Below are 16612 nucleotides of genomic sequence, written 5' to 3'. Positions count from 1 at the left end.
GTGACTTCTATGAAAAAGCCCTGGTGGAGCTGAAGGTTGCAGGTGAGCCTCCAGGTTTGGTTCTGAGAACATTTCTCTGTAGGATCTAGAGCAGAGGCAGAGTCCCTCTTCCAAAAGCACTGCAGACACTCCTGGCTGATCACTAGCAATTGACTGCACTGCCTTCCAACTTAGCTTCCCTGAGGTCCTTAAGAAAGACACACTCCTTCTTTAGAAAGAATTCCTGCTATACCATACATGCTCAAGTAAACAACTCCCTCCCGCTGGAGACCAGAGATATAAGGGAAATGAAGGACGAAGGATAGGAAGCATTAGAAATCACCTCTTCAGTGACTGGTACACAGTCATTTTGGTTTAGTTGTGTAACAGACGGCTTCTGTTGTGTCTCCAAGTGCACACTACCATGGGCCCTGGGAGGTGGAATAGTGACTGTATCTGCTGCCAGTGTTTTCCAATCAGTGACTCCCAGAAACATTTTTGTAGTAGAATAAGGCATGTTTCTTACTTGTTGCAGTGAGGAAGAACACACATCATGGGGAGCTTTGGCAGTATCTCAGTAAGGAAGTTTTAGAGCAGACTTATACAATGTGGGCTTGTGTTAGGGGATTTGGGGGATGGTTTATAGACTTAGCACTCTGCTCTGGATGAGATACTGTCAGGAAGGTGTCAGGAGACGAATTCTACGAGCGGGAGCCTTAATCAAGCTTATCCAGGAGGAAGGAGACTAGGGTGAAACTAAAGCTGTAACTGATGAAGAGGCAGAAATTCCTCATTGCCGATGGGGGATGTTTGGTCATTGTTGTGGTTTGTACGATGTTCATGTTTTTCTCTGCACTCACACATGATGTGGGGTGGTCTTGTATTTCCCATGATCTGTCACAGTGATAAAGTACTATTGTTTGTGTTCTGTGAAATTGTTCATGTTCAACAGGTGGATACCAAGACCTGGTGTCAGGTTCCAGATGCCGAGGACAACTTTTTTCTTTCTCAGTGCAATCCCTTGCCTCATGGCTTCTGGTTGGGTTTGGTTTAAGGGGAGCTATAGAAGACAATGGTAGGAAGAAGAGAAAAGGGAGAGAGGTCTGGGTGCTTATTCCCTGGCTTCCTGACTGCAAGATACCCTCAGGATGGCTGCATTGCCTTGCTGAAGGTCACAGGTCAACTCAAGAAAGTCCTCAATGCATCAATCTCTTCTTTTATGTCTACGGAACACATCCCTCTTCTCCTCCCTCTGATAATTGGGGTGGGTGGGAATAGCCCCACCTTACTGACCCTGGGATACTGCACTAGCCCATTTAGTTTTCTTCTCATCATGACCACACTTGTGTAAATAACTCCTGAATGAAATCTTTCTAGAATTATCAAATGTGAGTCTGCCATTGATTCCTATTGAGACTCTCCCTGATACAGGAGTTCTCAAGAATTTATGTCAATTTAACCTTCCACAGCATTGGGTTCTGATCTTCACATTGAAGTGAAAGGTTATGAGGATGGAGGGATCCATCTGGAGTGTAGGTCCACTGGCTGGTACCCACAACCCCAAATACAGTGGAGCAACGACAAGGGAGAGGACATCCCGGCTGTGAAAGCACCTGTGGTTGCAGATGGAGTGGGCCTGTATGCAATAGCAGCATCCGTGATCATGAGAGGCAGCTCTGGGAAGGGTGTATCCTGCATCATCAGAAATTCCCTCCTCGGCCTGGAAAAGACAGCCAGCATTTCCATCACAGGTCAGTACCCTGCTTGGCCTCAGCTTTACCGAGCTGAGCTGTGGCAGTTGATGAAAGGGAATGTGTGAGTCTCTACTGTGTGAGTCTCTGCGGTCAACCTGGGTCTCTGCACTGCATGTAAGGCTCAAAGCAGGGACCTGGAGGCCACTCCCTGCTCCAGGGGAGCTTCCCCACTCCACAGAGCTGTTCACGCCACAAACATTTACTGATTACTTCCTGTCTGACAGAAACAGAAAGTGTGACAGGCAGTGGGAATTGGGGAGAAACGTTAAGATAAGCTCCTTATGTAAAGTCAAATGACAAAATGGGAAAACATATATATATTTACAAACTCATAGAGAAAGAGCTAATCTTTTTGAAACAGAAGATTCTGAAAACTGAGTAAAAAATGTTAACAAAGGTCCAGAATTGTTAATTCACAGGAAAGGAAATAACCCACAAAAGGGTGCTCTATCTCACTCATTAGGGAAATATATAGGAAATAATTTTTCACTTACGATATTGGCAAAACTCAAAACCACACTGCCTTGCTTGATAACACATGATTATAGCAGGAATGTAGGAAGGCAGTGATTCTCAGTCATTTGGTCGTGTCACTTGTATTTTTGGTGTGCATTAGCACAAGCTCTATTGGGGAATCTATCCAAACTATGTATTTATTGATCCAAAATTCCAGTTCTGGGATATGCTTGCATTTGTATGAGATGATCCATGTAAAAGGTTTCTGGGGTTTTTTTGTTTGTTTGTTGATTGTTTGTTTGTTTGTTGATTGTTTGTTTGTTTGGTTTTGGAGAGGGAGTCTCACTCTTCTGCCCAGGCTGGAGTGCAATGGTGCAATCTCAGCTTACTGCAACCTCCTCCTCTTCAATTCAAGAGATCCTCCTGTCTCAGCCTCCCCTAGCCGGCCAAGCACGCACCACCACAACTGGCCAATTTTTATATTTTTGCTAGAGATGTGGTTTCACCATGTTGGCCAAGCTGGTTTCAAACTCCTGACTCCAATTGATCTGCCTGTCTCAGCCTCCCAAGGTGCTGGGATTACAAGTGCGAGTCACCAGCCTAGCCTGTAAGAAGTTTCTTGATTATGATTGTAAAACGTTAGAAGCTATACAGATGCTAACTGATGGTGAACTTCCATACAAGGGAATACTGCCCAGTTGTGAAAGAAAAGAGATAATTCTCTCTATACTAATGTGGAAAGATCTCCAAGACACACTTTACACAGAAGAGTGAGATGCAGAGTGATGTGTATAGAATGTTATTTTTAGTTTAAACAAGAGGAAAAATAGGAACATACTTTAATGGACTTTTCTAGTTCTTGATTGTGTTATTTAATTTACATTTTTAAAATTTAACAAGCGATTTTGTAAGGCTCGCTCTACATCAGGCACTTTATTTACTTATTTAGAGACAGAGGCTCACTCTGCCACCCAGGCTGGAATGCTGTGGACAATCTTGACTCACTGCAAGTTCCCCTTCCTGGGCTGAAGCAATTCTACAGCCTCAGCCTCCCTAGTAGTTGGGATTACAGAAACATGCCACTACATCCAGCTAATTTTTGTAATTTTAGTAAACATGGGTTTTCACCATGTTGGCCAAGCTGGTCTCGAACTCCTGATCAAGGTCTGCCTGCCTTGGCCTCACAAAGTGCTGGGATTACAGGCATAAGCCACTGTGCCAAGCCCATCAGGCCCTTTATAAGTATTAATTTAATTCTTCTAACCTCAGGAGATGGGTATTATCATTACCCTCATTTAATAGAATAGGCCACTACAAACAGAGAGATTATATAAGTAGTCCAGCATCACACTGCTAGTCACATGGGGGAGCCAGCATTTAAACCCATGCCCTCTGACTCCACAGTTTATGTCCCTAAGCATCATATTAAGTGAACCAAGGAGAAGTTAATAGATGGAGGGAGGGAGTACTAGGTAGATGGGAGAGTTGCATGACTCTACGTTTACGTCATTTTTGAACCATGTAAATGTGTTACTGGTTGAAAAAATATTTAGAAAAAAATGAGTATGACTCTGCCCAAGTTAATTTCCATATGAGAGGCAGACCTCTCAAGATAGTAACAGCAGTATCTTATAGTGAGGGTTTACCAAAGTGTTCTCTACGGTCCTCTGAGACTTTAGGGAGAGGGCACTTATTTAACCTAATGAGATAGATTCCATGCCCCCAACCTGGACTGAGCAGCTAAAGCTTGGGGCGCTAAGGTTGGGGAGGCTGAGTGCACCAGCGCCCATGACTCACAGCTCTCCCTTTCACAGACCCCTTCTTCAGGAACGCCCAGCCCTGGATCACAGCCCTGGCAGGGACCCTGCCTATCTCGCTGCTGCTTCTCGCAGGAGCCAGTTACTTCTTGTGGAGACAACAGAAGGAAAAAATTGCCCTGTCCAGGGAGACAGAAAGAGAGCGAGAGATGAAAGAAATGGAATATGCTGCAACAAAGCAGGAAATAAGCCTAAGAGGTATCCAAAGAAAACAGAGAATCTAAGCCGCAGGCTTTCATGCCCAGCCCAAAGATCTCACCCCCATACCCGTCCTGGCGCTGCATCATGTTTAAGGTTTATTTTCCCGAAATCCCCCTCACCCATAACTGTTCTTTTTTTTTTTCTCTCTCTCTCTCTTTTTTTGCTTATTTTCCAGAGAAGCTCCAGGAGGAACTCAGTAAGTTCCCATTCCCCCAGAGATCCAGGCATGTCTTCTTATCCCCACTTTGAGCACCTTGATAACTGTTCCTTCCCTGTTCATTCCATTGCAGAGTGGAGAAAAATCCAGTACATGGCTCGTGAGTGACTCTGACATTTTCTCTGAATTGGAATCTAGGACTCTCTTCTGCTTGGAAATTTTCCATCCCATAAGTCTTTGCCCAGGATTGAAAACTGGTTAGATCCCCTTACTCACGAAAAGAAAATAAGTGTGGCTCTTTGGAGAAACCACCCAGAAGGAGTCTCTCTCTTCTCTCTCTCTCTAAGAAAAGAAAAAGAGGTCTTCAATCTCTTTGTACTAGGGGCCACAGACATTTATGCCCCAAAAGCACTGAGGAATATCCAGGAGTGCACTTCAAAAGGGAGAGGGAAGAGAAGGATGAGGTGCATTTTCTATGGCAGGAACCTTACATATTGTTTTCCATAATCTAGAGGAGGTTGAAAGGAAAACAAGAAGGGAAGATTTAAGAGATAAGAAAATCAGAAAAGAGAGCGGGAGTAAAGTGTGTCTAATAAAGAGGAGTAGCTACAGTGGCTCAGTTCGTACAGATTTATCATAACTGCTTTCAAAACTAGTCCCTGAAATTGTGCATTAAATTTCCCAAATTCTTTTTAGAGCAAGGTAGGAAATGATACAGATTGACAAGGATGGATCTTGTACTCCTAGACATTCACCTATAGACATGGTGACACCTATGCCCAGGCACAGGAGTATAGACAGATTCAAAATAGATTAGGTGGGTTCCATTGGGAAGGAACTCTCACAGTGACTGCATTGCCACTAGCATCCAGCCAATGTTCCCAGACTGGATATTAAGAAGAAGAGGTGAAGAGAGAATTCAGCATGCAGAGTGAGACCATAGGGAAGGGTGAAATGGTCAAAAAGAAAGACTAGATGGACGCAAAAGGAAGGGGAAGGGACCAACAGAGCAAAGGCAGTGTTCATGTGACATCTCTGTCTTTCTTTCATTGTAGGGGGAGAGAAGTCTTTGGCCTATCATGGTGAGTGAGCCTGATGCTCTCTGGGTTTGCCGGGTCGTGTACCATGAACATTTCAACCTTTTCTCTGCTGTGACTCATTGACGTTCTCAGTTGGATTAATCAGTTCTAACCCATAGACTCAATCTGGCATGGTACGGGGTTGACTTCTGCTTTTCTGGAGCCTCTGAGAGACTCCTGACCCTGCACATGCCCAGGCAAAGCATAGCCGTGCAGCCTGCACCCCTCATGACATTGTTTAGAAGGTGCCACCTCTGATCCATCAGACCTGTGCAGGAGGGAAGCTGAACCCTAGAAGAGACGCTGAAGAAAAGGAGAGAAAACGTGTAGTGAAAGGAGAATGGAGTGGAGAAAAAACAAAACTATTGATCTTTTTCTTATCTGTGTCTCCTTCCTTTCAGAATGGAAAATGGCCCTCTTCAAGCCTGGTGAGTAAATCACTATGTGTTCCCTGGACCAACAACCTGAGGGACCGTATGCCTTTTTCCTCCTCCAACTCTTGTGATTTGGGGAAGAAAACTTCCCTTGACTAAGAGAGTTTGGGATAGACAACATTAAATCCCAATCTGAAAAGTGGGCCCATCTCCAAGACCCTTCCTGCTGAGAGCCCGGGTAACCAGAAAGAATTGCTCTCTTGGGCTTCCTCAGACCTTCCTGGGAAGGAAGACACATAAAGGGTAGAGCTGAGGGGAAGGAGATACGCACTGAGTGATACTGCAGGGAGAGTGAGGGTGGAAATGCCAAGGAGAGGAGGTGATGCCTGCCCAAAGAACTTTACCCTTCCTAGGCTTCTCATGCCACCTACCGCCTGTGTCACCTCAAAGGATTTAATGCTTCTGAGCTTTGGCCTCCACATTTTTAAACGAAAATTGCAATCTGTGTTTTGTTGGGGTTGAGGTGAAGACTGAAGGAATAATAAATATCCATTGGTTAAAAACCTAGTTAGAAAGAGATGACGAGTTCACACTGCGTGGTTGAAGGTTTGCAGAAAGGAGGGTTAAGGGAAAGCAACAAGGAAAAGTGCAGTGCCCCCATGGTTCCCAACAGTGGGGAGCTGTCTCCACTCCTAGGGAGGGGAGGCAGTTACTGGAAACCAGAGAAAAGTAGCGCAAAGACAGGGCTTCCTGAGAAGAGTCATCAGGCCTTGTTAGAGCAGCACCAGCTGCTGCTGGCAGGGAGGAAGCAGGAAAACAAATGGTGTGTCTCTCCTTTCTTTCTTCTTCCGATCTTCTATCAGGGCCTCCCATTGGCCAAACCCAACAGCAAACCAGAGAACAAGGGAGCCCAGTGGCACTGTCCTTAGAGTACAGATTCCTGGGGCCCAGAAGAAGGTGGAGAAAGCTGAAGGTTGGAGAGTGAATCTGGGGCCCCCCACAGAGCCCAGCACAGAGACTGCCTTGCAGCTATTAGAACATCAGGAGCTTCCTTCATGCCCTGCTGTGGGCTGAATAAATGATTCCCCTATACTATGCTAGAGATTCATATTTTTATCCCCGTTTTTCAGGTGAGGAAATGCTTCAGATGAGGCTCCACCTTGTTAAATAAATTGGATGTACGGAAAAATAGACTGCAGAAAAGGGGAACTCATTTAGTTCATGAGTGGTAGAGTGAAGATTGAAAAGTAACCTCTGATTATAAAGCATTAGGGGGCAGAGTCAGTGTGGGGAGGGAAACAAGAAAAATGTAGCAAGAGGATCCTTGTTGCTTCCTGGGGCAGCATCAGGGTATTGGATTAGGCAGATACTGACCTTACTTTCATTTCCCCTCTGGACACAAGACCCCTTGAGCTTTCTCCCACAACACTGATGAGACAGTCAAATTCAGGGCAGGCTAGGGACGCCAGGTTCTGTAAGGACCTCCTCAGCATGGTCCAGGCCTTGCATGCTGAGGCTCTGAAATCCAGGAAAAATGGCTGACCCCATGGACACCTCCTCAAACTCTCTGCAGCGGATGTGATTCTGGATCCAGACACGGCAAATGCCATCCTCCTTGTTTCTGAGGACCAGAGGAGTGTGCAGCGTGCCGAAGAGCCGTGGGATCTGCCAGACAACCCTGAGAGATTTGAATGGCGTTACTGTGTGCTTGGCCGTGAAAACTTCACATCAGGGAGACATTTCTGGGAAGTGGAAGTGGGGGACAGAAAAGAATGGCATATTGGGGTGTGTAGTAAAAACGTGGAGAGGAAAAAAGGTTGGGTCAAAATGACACCAGAGAATGGATACTGGACCATGGGGCTGACTGATGGGAATAAGTATCGGGCTCTCACTGATCCCAGAACAAACCTGAAACTTCCTGAGCCCCCTAGGAAAGTGGGAATCTTCCTGGATTATGAGACTGGAGATATCTCATTCTACAATGCCACGGATGGATCTCATATCTACACCTTTCCGCACACCACTTTCTCTGAGCCTCTGTATCCTGTATTCAGAATTTTGACCTTGGAGCCCACTGCCCTGACCATTTGCCCAATACCAAAACAAGTAGAGAGTTCCCCCAATCCTGACCTAGTGCCTGATCATTCCCTGGAGACACTAGTGGCCCCAGGCTTAGTTAATGAAAGTGGGGAGCCTCAGGCTGAAGCAACAGCTCTGCTTCTCCCTGCCCACCCTGGAGTTGATGGCCTCCCCCTCCACAACACCAATCAGAACCATAAAGCTACAGGCACGCACTGAAGCACTTTACTGATATTCATTCAATTATTCCATATGACAGTTGTTTGAGTTTGGTACCACCTATTGTTCCTTTATACAAATAAGGAAACTGGGGTACAGAAAGGTGAATTAACTTTACAAAGCAGACATGACTAGTGAACAACAGAGCTGGGATTTAAACAGCAATAGCTAATATTAACAGATAATTTAAACTGTTCTGAGTGCTGTGTTGTAAGCTTTGGTGGATGTCACTCCTTTGAATGTCACAACACCCCATGGGGTGGTCTCATTTTGCAAGTATGAAAGCTGAGGCAGGGCAACTTTAAGTAACTTACATAACTCCTACGGTAATTTGTGTAGTTAGGAGATGTTCAGCCTCAGTCCCTGGCTAATTGCCCATTCTTTTCCAGCCCGATTTTTTTCCCTGGGAAGAGCCCCCATGTAGCCCTGAAGTTTTCTTCCCAGAACAGCTCCAGGGTAGAGATAATTGTAAGTGGTTGTGGAGTTGACACCCCTATTGACTCCTTCCCAGCTGATTATCAGAGCCTTAGACACAACACTCCTTAGATTAGCTCTGCAGAGTGTCTTGGTTGAGAGAATAACCTCATAGTACCCACATGACATGTGACTTGGAAAGAGACTAGAGGCCACACTTGATAAATCACGTGAAAGAGATGTGTGCCCACCCAACAAATGTGATAAGTGATCGCGCAGCCAGAGCCAGCCTTCCTACAGTCAAGGTTTCCAGGCAGAACAAATACCCTAAAGACTCTCTGTGATATAGGAAATTTGGATGAAGGAAGCTAGAAGAATTACAGGGATGGTTTTAATCCCGCTATGGACTCAGTCTTCTGGAAATAGGTCTGTCCACCCCTGATCATTGGTGGATGTTAAACCCATATTCCTTTCAACTGATGCCTGCTAGGGAAAACTGCTCCTCATTGTCATCACTATTAATGCTCACCACTGTATCCCCTCTACTTGGCAAGTGGTTGTCAAGTTCTAGCTGTTTAATAAAGTGTTAATAATGCTTACTCTTCAACTTGGCTTTTTCTAGACTGTGGTGTCTACTCAGCACAGTAAAGTAAAGTAGTCTGCACACTCACTGTACTCACCACAGTCTCAGTTTACCTCACTGCAGCATTTTCACAAAACCCTTATTGGATGTATTCTCTTTGTTCTACTCCCAGGCTGGAGTACAGTGGCACAATCTCAGCTCACTGCAACCTCTGCCTCCCAGGTTCAAGTGATTCTCCTGCCTCAGTCTCCCAAGTAGCTGGGACTACAGGTGCGTGCAACCACACCCAGCTAATTTTTTGTATTTTTAGTACAGACAGGATTTCCCCATGGTGTCCAGGATGGTCTCAATCTCCTGACCTCGTGATCCACCCACCTCGGCCTCCCACAGTGCTGAGATTACAGGCATGAGCCACCATGCCTGGCCTCAGAAATTCATAAACTTAAAGCAACACAAATGTATTATCTCACTGTTCTGTAGGTGAGAAGTCAGTCCCACAGGGATCTCACCAGGCTAGAATCAAGGTGTCTGCAGGGTGGATTCCTTTCTGGAGTCTCTAAGGAAGAATCTGTTTCCTTGCTTATTCAGACTGTTGTCCGAATCAGATCCTTTCATCTATAGGACTGAGGTCCCAGTTTCCTGGTTTTTACCCATTTCTAGAGGCTGCCACACTCTGGCTCCTAGCTCCCTTCCTCCATCTTCAAAGCGGTAACAGTGCATTGAGGTTCATCTCCCAGATCTTTTTCTCCATTGTATCTCTCTGATTCTTTTTACCTCCTCCTTTTTTTTTTTCTTCCTTCTTTGACAGGGACTCGCTTTGTCACCCAGACTGAAGTGCAGTGGCGTGATCTCGGCTCACCACATACTTTGTCCCCTGGGCTCAAGCAATTCACCCACCTTAGCTTCCCAAGTAGCTGGGACCACAGGCCCACATCACCATGCCGGAGTATTTTCCTGTAGAGACAGGGTCTCACCAAGTTGCCCAGGCTGGTCTCAAACTCCTGAGCTCAAGCAATCTACCCACCTTGGTCTCCCAAAGTGCTGGGGTTGTAGGCATGAGCCACTGCGCTCAGTCTGCCTTTTACTTTTAAAGACTCCTATGATTAAACTGAGATCACCCAGACAATTTAGAATAATCTTTCTATTTTAAGGTCCATAACCTTAATTCTGTGTAAAATTCATTTTACCGTGTTATACATTCTTTTCATAACTTTCGTAGTGGATATAGCTCAAAGGGTGGGTAGGGGGAGCACTATTCAGCTCACCACACTGATTTGGGAAGTGATCCCAGGAAACACAAGTGCAGAAACAATTTGAGAAATGAAAGAAAGCCACTTACATGAGAAATGGGATAAAGGGTTCACTCATGAGTCAGTTACCATGTGGATAACTTGGCTCAATCCCTTTTAGGACTCTGTAAGAAACCATATGAAATGTGTGATACAGCTCAGAATCTTCCTAAGGACTATGGGACCTGGGACTTTATCTCCACTTCCCATCCTCCTTTGCTTGAATTGGTTGAAGGTTGGCCTGGGAGTGTTAATTCTAATGCACTTTAAGATTGGGCTATGTAACTGCAGAAAAGCAACTATCACGGGTGTGATAAAGCTCACAGGCAAAGGAGAAGCGAAATACTCACTGGAGGTGGGGAGGTTGTCATCCTTGCAGAAAACTGTGCCTTAGCTATTGGCAAACTGTGATAGGCCAAGAGAATATGGGATGGGACATCAACAGTGCCTGTTCTAAGGGCTCTGCCTCTGAGAATATAGTGAACGCCTTTCAAGGTCTCTCTACCCTCCCTGTACCACATTTAGCATTAGTGACCTCTTTTCTTCCAATACATGTCCATATCACGTGGCACTGCAGCCTCACCACATGGACTGGGTCTGGGATGGACACCTGACCCAGGCTAGGCCAGAGGACCAAGTGACATGTGACCAGTTACACCTGTAGCAGATGTGCATGGGAGCTGTGGGAGGAACTGTTCCATTCATGGTGTGGACTAAACAATGGTGGATTGCAGAGAGAACACCAAAGCCGATGAGCAGAGAGAAGGCTACAAGATGGAAAGAATTTAGGCAAATTTCTTGTGTTTGGTTCTTTTAGAAACTCAGTATCATTTCTTCTCTTTGAAAAAAATTGTTCTTTTGAGGCAAGATAAATGTACTCATTAATATTGCTATAGTCCTGATATTCAGAAGCTTACGCAACTATTATAATATGTTCAGTGATTCTGTGGGTCAGGAATCTAGAATTTGAACAGGGCAGAGTAGGAATGGATTTTCTGTGTGCCAAGATGTCTAGGCCTCCCCTGGGAGTACTCCATAGCTGGAGATGACACACCCATATTACCTTCAAAGACGGTAGTTTATTGCAAAGCAAAAGGGAATCAGTGCTCACCCTGTGTCCTGGTTCTTCCATGGTTGGCAGGTCCATAAAGAACCTTGCTGAAGTAACCCTTCCTGTCTCTATCCCTCCCACTACAGAGCATGGTTGGGTTAGGTTGTTACTATCTAACCGGGCACACCCCAGTAGAACTTGATTTCTTTCTAAGCTACCCCATCTTCAACTGATCCTCTTTCTTCTCAGAACACACATGTTTCCCTCTGGCTCAGATCAACTTTGGCAGAGGCTGAGGCCTGGCTTAGCTGGATGCTTCTGGCAAAAGGGCTGCTTCGAAGCCCTGGGCCTTATTTCTTCAGGTAAAAAAATATAAAGTCAGATCTCATCCTGGCTGACCATGCTCTTAGACCCTTGCATCCTTCTCTTCTGCCTCTTCTCAACGGCTGCCCAGTCCTGTTTGGAATGTTCTAATACTGATGTATTTACCCTCATGAGCCACTCAACCCAGAATCTTATTTGAATGATAATCGAGAAACATCAGGTGATGTGTGAGACTACTGTATGAGAAAGAGAAAGTTTAAGGGTCAGTTCAATGGAAAAAATAGTTCTCCGAGCTTTCTTTAGTTTATTCTCATCAAAGAGCCTTCTCTGCAGAAGGAACCTACTGGTTCCTCCTTCCCAGTCCTAGAAATCCTGACCTAGAGTGGCTTAATCCTACTAGCACCTCTCTCGCGCACTCTGGTGCCAAATGACTCCAGGAACTGGGCCATAATGTGGTGGGAATGACCTTACACTGAGCATGTCACACATGCATTGAACAACAGCTGAAAGCAGAGCTTAGAGCTTAGAGCTGGGCCCTGTAAGGTGAGAGGAATCACATCCTGCAGAAGTCTGTCCTGAGAAGCAGGTACTCCCATCACAGCAAAGACACAGTTCATACCTGAGTAACAATAATACAAGACAGGACATGGGAACAGCAAAAGACTTAGGTGTCAGAAGAGGCTGAGAACACTTCAGGCAGGAACATTCAGAGTTATTTTTGGAGGAAGTAGTCACGAAGCCTGGGCAGGATTTCAAGGGTCAGAGATGGAGCAAACAATTCAAGTGAAAGGCATGGCGTGGGAAAGGGAGTGCTGGCCACAGGGAGTGCAATGTTGTGATACAAGGCCACTGTGGAGCCATTGCTAGCGTATTAACTGCACAGTTTTGAATTGAATCAGAAGGGAATTGGAGGCCTCCAGACTAAGCATTTAGACACTTGAGGGGAATACTGACAACTGGGCCTCGGGAAGATTATTCTGGAAGATATCTTTACAATTACAAATTGGAGCCTTTGGGAGAGGGATGATGTTGACGGGAGGATGGTATGTGTGCTGGTGTGTGTGTTTGTGTGTGGCTCTTGGACCCAACCTGACCACCTACTATCTAGAAGGTGAAGGACAACTAGAAAGTTTTGGTCAATTCCATCTTCTGCCGCCACCAGAATGCCACTTCCCTGAAGGAAAGGGTTTTTGATCCTCACTCAGGATTCTCAGCACCTCTTATCCAACAGCTTTGTAATGAATGACAAGGCCTTCATAACAGCCACTGCAACTGCTGTCTCCTTTCCTTTGCTACCCCTCCCCCACCAGCCATGCCTGCTTCCCCCAAGCCCTCCGGTGCTCCAGGCCAACCTCCAAAGCCAGCGACTTGAACAAGGGTCCTCTGGCTTTGGAAAAAGGGTGGCTTATGTTTTCCTCCTCATGTTTCCTCCCCAGCAAAATTGCCCTCTTCATAGAGAGGCCTCTCCTCGCGGACACCAGCAAAGCCACCGACCTCGGTGACAAACCCAAGGGAATCTCCCCAAGGAATCTTAAAGAGAGAGAGTCTTGCTTTCGAACAAAGAAAAAGGAAATAAAAAGGCCCGATAATCTCGAAAGGTTATTTGCTGCTTGAAATTTTTGATTCCGTTTTTCTACCTAGTAACTGCTGAGAAATAAGGCTCAACACCATTGGCTGGTTCACTCACACCCGGCCAATCCTGGACTCTAAACTCTTTAGGGAAATCTTGAGGCTGTGGAAGCCCAGTGGTCCAGATCTCGGTTCCTGCATCTCCAGACATGGCGACCTAGGGGAAGGGGAAGACCAATTTTTTCTCCTCTTTTGGGACGGTTTGTGTCTAGTAGTACCTGTGCCCCTGGGCAGCTTGGAGAGAAGAGGGGCGACTGGAGAATCGTCATTTGAGAACCAGAGGAGAAAAGAAAACGCAACGTTAATTCTAGAAGGTAGGAAAGGGAAGGAAGGCGCCACAGCTCCGGGGTGGGCACAGTAGGTGTGGGAAGCGGAATCTGCTGTGGACATGAGACGGGGTTCTGGGAGAGGGGAAGCCCACCGGTGGGGGGTCGCGGCCTCGCCTGGCTTTACCTCAGGCTGCCCGGCCTGGGTCTCTGGGAGGGGGAAGTGAAGGGAGGAGGGTGTGATCAAATCCAGCGACAACTGAAGAAACCGGGCTCTGGCCAGAGAAGTGAGCCGAGGAGGGCGGAAAAGGGCCCATTGATCTTTGCATTGATGGCTTACTTCATGGAATGTTTAAGGAATCCCTCTCTCGGGAGATACCTGAGCCTTCGGATGCAGGGAACTCCATGAAGTTGGGGCACTGATGAGACCTACTTGAGTAACGGGAGAGGTTGAGCCCGACCAGCACTGAGGTGCCAAGACTCCTAGGCTGATTCTCCTCTGTAACCCTAGGCCTCCCGTCCCTGCCTGCTCTGGGTGCTCATGGAACCAGCTGCTGCCCTACACTTCTCCCTGCCAGCCTCCCTCCTCCTCCTCCTCCTTCTCCGACTGTGTGCACTGGTCTCAGGTAGGGATGTGTCCCACTTGCTGCTGTTACCTATCAGAAAGGAACATCAACCCTGTAGTCTGCAAAGGGAAAGAAAGAAAGGATTGTGGAGTTGCTGACTTATCCTTTCATTCTGATCATGTTCACTGAATTTATACCAGCACTGTCCAAAAGAAACACAGCGAGGCACAAAGGCCAAGTGCATGTACAGTTGCAAATTTTCAAAAAAGAATTAAATTTTACTTTTTATTTTAAAAAGTAAAAAGAAACATGAAATAAATCTGTATACTATGTTTTGTTTCGCCCCAAATAATCAAATATGAGTATTTAAATACTTAGTTAATACACCATATTACCAATAAGATAGCCAATATTCTGAAATTTTAAATCTTCACAATCCTGTGTATATTTTATACTTAGAGCTCATTTCAGTTGGAACTAGCTAGTGGGTAGGTGCTCTATTGCACAGCTCAAGTTTACACTACTCTCAGGCACAGCGCTAGATTGGGGAATGGAGGAAAAACCCCTCAAGGGCACAGGGTGGACAGAGGGTGCTCAGGGCGGGCTCCCCAGGGTTTCCTTCATGAAGCAGAAGCACATTTTATAGTTACTGCTCCCAGGAGTGCTGTTGACACCCACAGCTACTGGTCCCCAGATTTCTCAGCCCAAAGAGACCATATGGCCATGGAAAAAATATGTTTATCCCTGGAGTATCTGCTTCCTTTCTTGCCTTAGAGATGTGATGGCTGGTGTCTTTGTCTGACTCTACCGCTTTGTTGAACAGCCCAGTTTATTGTGGTAGGGCCAACTGATTCCATCCTGGCCACGGTTGGAGAAGACACTACGTTACGCTGCCATCTGTCACCCGAGAAAAATGCTGAGGACATGGAGGTGCGGTGGTTCCGGTCTCAGTTCTTCCCCGCAGTGTTTGTGTATAAGGGTGGGAGAGAGAGGACAGAGGAGCAGATGGAGGAGTACCGAGGAAGAACCACCTTTGTGAGCAAAGACATCAGCAGGGGCAGCGTGGCCCTGGTCATACACAACATCACAGCTCAGGAGAACGGCACCTACCGCTGTTACTTCCAAGAAGGCAGGTCCTACGATGAGGCCATCCTGCACCTCGTGGTGGCAGGTGCGTTGCTTCATTTTGCTCTGTTGCTTTGGCACAGTGTGACTCTGGGGAAAGTATGTCTCCTAACCTCATGCCCATTGCAGACCAGCAAATTTTTCTCTGGAATCCCCTTTCCACAGGGAGATACCACAGGGACACTCTTCCTGTGGAAACGGAATTCCAGGGAAAAATCCTTCCTACTGCACAAGGGCTGCACGAGTGGGTTTGCCCTGCTAAGCCAAGGGCTTCACTTCTTGAGAAGCACACGCAGAATTCAGCTGAGGCCATGAGCAGGGGAAAATGGTCAGTCTCGGAAGAGAAGTCTTATGCCTGTCTTAGCATTGAGCTGTGCACTTCTTTTGTTTTTTTTTTTTCTTTTTGAAACAGAGTCTTGCTCTATTGCACCCTTGCTGGCACAATCTCATCTCACTGCAACCTCTGCCTCCCAGGTTGCACTTCTGAGAATGAGAGGAGACACTGTCAATAATTGTTCCAAGACAACTGGAATCAACAACGATTACCCAGAGAACTGCAACATATCAAATCTTATTTCTTGATAAATATTAACTTTGACTTCTTCTTTACCAAAATGCTGATTGCAGAGAGATTGACTTATTGTAAATAGATGGTTTCGTTAAAGCAAGACAAAATACAGAAGCAAAATTATACATAGTTCCTGCTAACTCCATAGAGAAAGACTACAAAGTTCACTGGGAGGTAATAGGGAAGCCTTCAACATAAAAATGCATTTAAACTGAGATTTCTAGGAGTTTGTTAAAATGAAGTTAAGTGATTAGTTCAATTTGGGGTTAGTGTATTATGCTTTAAAAGGTATATTTGGGCTGGGCACGGTAGCTCACACCTGTAATAAGAGCACTTTGGGAGGCAGAGGCAGGTGGATTTCTTGAGGCCAGGAGCTCGAGACCAGCCTGGCCAACATGGTGCAACCCCATGTCTACTAAAAATACAAAGACATTAGCCAGGCTTTGTGGAGTGTGCCTGTAATCTCAACTTCTTGGGAGCCTGAGGCATGAGAATTGCTTGAACCCAGGAGGCAGAGGTTGCAGGGAGACGAGATCTTACCACATCACTCCAGCCTGGGCGACAGAGTAAGACTCTGTATCAAAAACTAAACAACAACAACAAACAGATATATTTGAGGACTGAAAAAGCCTTTCGGGTGCGGGATAATCTGTGGTGGCATTTCACTCCATCAGACCAGAGG

General features: G+C 46.0%; 2 protein-coding genes across 4 annotated transcripts in view; both read left to right on the top strand.

The window, feature by feature from the left end:
- The window catches only part of LOC105529313 (butyrophilin subfamily 3 member A3), a 19646-nt gene extending 10518 nt beyond the window's left edge, over positions 1-9128 (top strand). The window contains exons 5-11 of one of the 3 annotated variants that reach the window (XM_011966424.1): positions 1449-1730; positions 4004-4204; positions 4383-4403; positions 4498-4524; positions 5420-5446; positions 5845-5871; positions 7391-9128. In XM_011966424.1, coding sequence (XP_011821814.1) covers positions 1449-1730; positions 4004-4204; positions 4383-4403; positions 4498-4524; positions 5420-5446; positions 5845-5871; positions 7391-8115 — 1310 coding nt within the window. In that variant the 3' untranslated portion in view covers positions 8116-9128. The remainder of the gene's footprint in view (positions 1-1448; positions 1731-4003; positions 4205-4382; positions 4404-4497; positions 4525-5419; positions 5447-5844; positions 5872-7390) is intronic. The other 2 variants (XM_011966425.1, XM_011966426.1) reach the window with 2 other exon arrangements.
- A 4349-nt stretch (positions 9129-13477) lies between these two features.
- Positions 13478-16612, top strand: part of BTN2A1 (butyrophilin, subfamily 2, member A1) — a 16681-nt gene continuing 13546 nt past the window's right edge. Inside the window, exons 1-3 of the mRNA XM_011966418.1 lie at positions 13478-13719; positions 14183-14297; positions 15061-15408. Of these exons, the coding sequence (XP_011821808.1) occupies positions 14213-14297; positions 15061-15408 (433 nt within the window). The 5' untranslated portion in view covers positions 13478-13719; positions 14183-14212. The remainder of the gene's footprint in view (positions 13720-14182; positions 14298-15060; positions 15409-16612) is intronic.

The sequence above is a fragment of the Mandrillus leucophaeus genome, unplaced genomic scaffold (assembly GCF_000951045.1).
Source record: "Mandrillus leucophaeus isolate KB7577 unplaced genomic scaffold, Mleu.le_1.0 Scaffold760, whole genome shotgun sequence".
Classification (NCBI taxonomy): domain Eukaryota; kingdom Metazoa; phylum Chordata; class Mammalia; order Primates; family Cercopithecidae; genus Mandrillus; species Mandrillus leucophaeus.
This window is presented reverse-complemented; position numbering and strand designations above follow the sequence as displayed.